This window comes from Phaethon lepturus, unplaced genomic scaffold, assembly GCF_000687285.1.
Source record: "Phaethon lepturus isolate BGI_N335 unplaced genomic scaffold, ASM68728v1 scaffold38514, whole genome shotgun sequence".
NCBI lineage: Eukaryota > Metazoa > Chordata > Aves > Phaethontiformes > Phaethontidae > Phaethon > Phaethon lepturus.
Genome location: NW_010536203.1, coordinates 3,102 through 8,228, shown reverse-complemented (window position 1 = coordinate 8,228; position 5,127 = coordinate 3,102). Strand labels below are relative to the sequence as shown.

The following is a 5,127-nucleotide window of genomic DNA, read 5'->3' as shown; positions in this document are numbered from 1 at the left end:
CCCTCGGGAGGCTGGGTGCTACGACAGCGCCAGCTGGAGCAGCCGGTCCCTTTTCCAGGCAGCGCGAGGCAGAACCAGGCTCAGCACCCACGTCCTGACTCCGGTTCTGCTCCAGTATCTCCCTGTCCCTCTGGGTTATAGCTGAGCTTTGGTGGTGCTCTTGGGATGCATCTCCTGGGACCTGTGCTCTGCCAGTTGGGACCTGTGGACACAGTTTGGTTCAAATCATTAATAAGGCGTGGAGGCTGTGCACGTCCGGTGCCTCGGAGCAGCTTGGCTTGGCAGGAGAGACATCACAGCGTCACAACGCAGATGGTGGCAGCAGCATCGCATCCAGGAATGGGCACGGGAAAAGCAACCGCAGGCGCTGATGATCAGCGAATATACAAAGCAGCCCTCACCCGGTCTAGCTCCATCCATGTCTCAGCTCCGCTCCTCCCAGGAAACCCCACCGAAACCCCACTCCTTTCTGATGAACAGGGGGGGAACAGGACTTCTGAGCTGCAACGTCAGCACTTAATGACTCCTCGGGGGCTTTCGGGGCCCATCCCTCCCAAAGCAGGTCCATGCCACTTGCTCCCAGGCTGCACGGACATGGCATCTTCCAAAAAAATCAGGTCTCCACTCCAGAAAATGAGTCTTCCTTAAGGCTCTGGTTACTGCCCCTCACCCCTCAGGTGCCTGCTTGCTGCCTGTCCCGAGGCCATGAGACCCCTCATCTCCTTGGCGGGCGCAAGCCAAATCCTGCGCTTGGCTCCTGGTGGGGGGCATCCTGGGGCTCCGACTGGTTTCAGGCACCCCCTTCCCACCAGCATCCCTGCCCGTCGTCGCTGCCCCTCTTCGCCCACTCCGGGGCTGCTTGTGCAAAAGGCAGCCTCCAGCGACTTCGGCTCACGCCTCCGAGAGCGAGCAGAACGGCTCGGCTGACAGGCGGTAAAGAGGCTCGGTGCTTTGGCTTCGCCGCCCCCAGGAACGGGATGCGCCCGCTGGATTTTTGGCTCCCACAGCTTGGCTAAGATGCGATCCTCGGAAGCCTTATGACTTCGCAGCCTATTTTTGGGAGCCCTCTGAGGCATCTTTTCCCTGCCAAAACACTGTGCCCCTGGGCTCTTCTGCAGAAGGAAGATGTGGCGGGGAGGTGGGGACAACAAGGGAAGAGGGATTCGCATCTGTCTCGGCTGTGATAGTTATCTGGGAGATGGAAAAGAGGGGTTTTCTGAGCCCTATGGTCAAGTGACATCAGCTGACAGCACAAGTGACTCTTGTCCTGAGCCAAAATGCCGCGCCGGCTCAGACTCCGCGTCTGTTCACATGCTGCAGAAACCTTCGTCTGAACTTTCCGATAGCAGAAGGTTAAGTGGGGAACAAAGCGGCAGATCACGATTAAGCTAAGCCTCTAAACAAAACTGCTTTTTGATGACAGGGCTGGGTGCAGGGACGGTGGGGTTGAAGCCTTCCCACCCCAGCGGTCCCGGCTGCTGGCCCCAGAGAGGACAGACACTCCGATCCCGCGCCCAAGTTTCCAAACCATCAAAGAAATTCTCCCGTTTCCCACAGGGTCGCTCCCCGGCTTAATCTGCTGAAATTCTCCACTGTAAACAAGTGGCCGAGATAAATAAACCCGTCTCCAGGCAGATTAAGGTCAGGCTGCACTTCAGCTGGTTTTTCGTCTATTTTTTGTAATTGGGCTTTAATCGTAAGTACTAATGCGCCAGGGCAAATACTCCCACGCCGCAGAGCTCTCCATCCAGCAGGTTTTTCCTTTGGCTCCCCAGCAGACGAGGCAATAGATATTCAGTTGGCAGCACACGCACAAGCAAACGATGCCCTTTTATTTTAATTTTTTTTTTTTTTTAACTCCAAAATCCTGCAAAATCCTTTACATTTTCCCTAGCATAAATCCACAATCTTCTTTAAGGCTGATCTTCTTCCAATCCCACGCAAGTCTGTGATGCAGTCTTTGCTAAAACCGATGATTAATTATTAAACACGCGCCCAAAATAATTTCAGAGAGGCCTGTTTTTCTCTTCCATGTGGCACGGGAATGCGGTCTGCGCCGGGGCTTCCCACGGCAGCTGGCACCAGGCCACTCATCCCTCCCTTTGGGAGCTGTGGGAATGCCGGGCAGCGTTGGCATCCACAGCCCACGGGCGGTCACACAACGTGCCTTCACTGCCCCACACACCTTGGCTACCGTTGTCTGCCCAGCAATGGTTTGGGACATCTCTCCGTGTTGCTGATGTTCGTTACCGGTGAACACCATCAACTCACTGCAGCTCTGGTCCCTCCATGCCTGGAGCCTTCCTTCAGAGGGATCTTCTGCTCCTACAGCAAATGCTGCCCACGTTCAAATCTAAAAGGCTTCTCTTAAGATGGGGGGAATAATCCCTGCTCTGAATATAATCCATGCCCAACCTGCCCTGCAGCCGCTTCTTGGACCACCACCGTGTCCTTTGCAGGAGCCTCTCTTCAGCATGGAGATGCCCAAATCCCTCCCACTGGACGTGCCTATGCCAGGCGAGCCGCTTGCTCTGACATGCGTTGGCTGGCACCATGTTTCACCTGCTGTCACGCCGACCCAGCCTTGGTAGGGCCCTGACGTTCCCTAGCCACCTTGCCATCTTCTGACGGGGGACGTGCCATCACCTCCTCCCGCTCTGCCGACCAAAACTACACACACCGACTTGGTCCTTGCACAGTTAAGCCAGGACTGAAACCCAACCACTCCCACCTCATGTGTGCAGGAAGGGAGGGAGGGCTCTTGTCTTGGATAGGTTTGAAGTCTGGCCAAATAATCTGTAATTCTGGGCAAACTGCTTCCTGCATCCAGACCTGCCTAGACACCCATCCGTCCACGTTTCACCGAAGTGTTTGCTTTCTTCAATGTGGAAATTCTGGCTTGGTGGATTTGGCCACCTCCCCAGGATCCTTGCATATCCAACCATCTAGTTGCAGCATCCCAAAATCCTGGAAATACCTTCCTGGCAAGCAAGCACAGATGAGCTCTTCAGAACCGGTGTAGTTGTTTACATCTAAGAGAACTTTACACAGAAGGGGGACACCAACCCCTGCCCGGCCCTTGTCTGCGCTGTTTGGCCAGGCTCTCTAGTCTCATAGCTATGTTTGCATTTCTTGGGCACTTGGTACGAGGGCCTGTGATCCCAGCTGCAGTTTCAGGTACTCCAGACCCTGGACCACCTTCAAGGGCCTGTGAGCCCTTGCCCTTACACAGCATCTCCCACCAGCAGGCAGCAGAGAAGCTCAAACTGACTCATGAAACTACGGCACAAGTCAAAATATTCACCCAAGATCCCAGATGTCCAGGAGAGCCCAGGACTGCTAGATCAACTCCGCCACACAACCAACACCCCTGGGCCCATGTCATCCAAATGTTTTATTCTAATGATATTATGGTGGTGGCGGCCAGCTGAGCTGGTGTCTAAGGTGCTTAGCTAGAATTACCCAGAACTGCATTTCCCTTAAAGCTGGGCTCTGTGCTGGCCATCCTGCCTCCCGACCCAGAAACGTGCAGCAGAGCAGGCAGAATTCTGTTAGATGGGACAAGACTTGAGAACCTGCCTTTCCCCCTCTGGATCACAGTTGCTCCAGGAACAGCACTTCTACATCCAGGCGATGCCCAGCCCCTGGGGCTCACCAGCCCGTGTCCTCCCTTGCAAAGGCTTCAGGGCAGCACAACAAACACCAGAATGCTGCAAGTATGGCACCAGCCACGCTCCGCACACCCATCACCCTTGACTCCTTTGCAGGAGAGCGGCTGGTTTAAGGTGTTGAACTGTGTAGTTTGGGCCCGATCCAGGTGTCCCACCAAGATTTCCCCAGCAAGGGACAGAGCAAGCACCTGGCATCTCTCAAGGCCTCTGCTCCCCAAAAAAAGAGGCCCAAAAACCTCTGGGATGATGTCTGCTGGCCCAGCAGCCAAGGCAACCCTGCTGCTGCTGCTCTCTGCGAGGCGGTGACCCTTACCCAGCTCATCCCAGAGCTGCCGGCACTTCTCCGTTATGCCTGTCCCCTGCTGCCTCCAGAGGGAGAGCCGAGGATCGGCCATGAACTGCTCCGTTATCAGCGTCAGCATCCTAGCCCCGTTGGAGTCCCTCATGCGCAGCATCTCCCGAACCTGGAAAGGACAGAGAGAAGGGCCTTTGTCAGACAAACCACAGTCCCCTGGAGGTGTTTAATACATGGTCACCTGGCTGGCAACCCACAGCTCCCTCAGTCTGGGAGCCCAGACTGTAAATATACGCATGTATATGTATGCATAATGTAGAGTCCTACATTAGAACACTCATGCAACGGCTGTGACCTGGCTCGTTGGAGTCCAGCTGAGTGACAGCCACAGCCTAGGCTGTGAAGAGGACCAAGCAATCAAGAACATGAAAACAAGGCCCTTCTGCAAAGGAAGAGAAGAGCCTGTAGGCTGGTGCCACCTCTCCATGGTCTTGGTAGGCTCTGCGGGGTTGGCTTTCCCCACACTGTGCTGATGGGGAGATGGGGGAAAGCCCAGCGAGGGATCGCACAGGGATCATGGCAAGCCCATCGCGTGGGAGGAAGGGACCTGCTAGGAGAGTGAGACAACCCAGGCCTGACCCAGAGCCTGGATTACAACTGCCTGCTCTGCAACCAGGCGAGAAGGCACTGGAGCAGAGATTCCCAGCTGTGACAGGCACCCTGCCAGGGCAGCCGGCGAGCTGCCGGCTACGTGACGCACCGAGCAGAGAGGGGAGAGAGCAGCCAGCTCCTCCTCACCTTGGCAAACATGGAGTTGAGCTGCTTCCCCGAGCCGTAGTACCCTCCCTGAGATAGGAACAGCTTCACCTGCTCTCGGACCTGCTCCTCGTCCAAGTGCCAGCAGTTCTCGTCGTCGATGCTGGCCCCAGCAGTGGGGTCGGGAGCGCCTGGGGAGATGGGAAGGGAGGAGAAAAGAGACAACCGTGTTTATAGCAGCAGGGTCAGCAGTCCCACCAGCAAAAGGAAGTGGACCCACCTCTATTTTATCAGCTTAGGTGAGGGAAAACCAACCAGGTTCCCAGGCAGCAGCTGTCAGGAGGGATCCCAACCACAGAGCTAAGGCCTTGCCCCTCTCCCTCTGCGCCCCAGGTGAAGCGAGGC

At 55.9% G+C, this 5,127-nt stretch overlaps 1 protein-coding gene across 1 annotated transcript in view; it reads right to left on the bottom strand.

The window, feature by feature from the left end:
- Positions 1–5,127, bottom strand: part of LOC104620027 (zinc finger SWIM domain-containing protein 5) — a 21,620-nt gene that overhangs the window by 15,959 nt on the left and 534 nt on the right. The window contains exons 2-3 of the mRNA XM_010286103.1: positions 4,765–4,913; positions 3,985–4,135 (exon numbers count right to left, since the gene is read on the bottom strand). Of these exons, the coding sequence (XP_010284405.1) occupies positions 3,985–4,135; positions 4,765–4,913 (300 nt within the window). The remainder of the gene's footprint in view (positions 1–3,984; positions 4,136–4,764; positions 4,914–5,127) is intronic.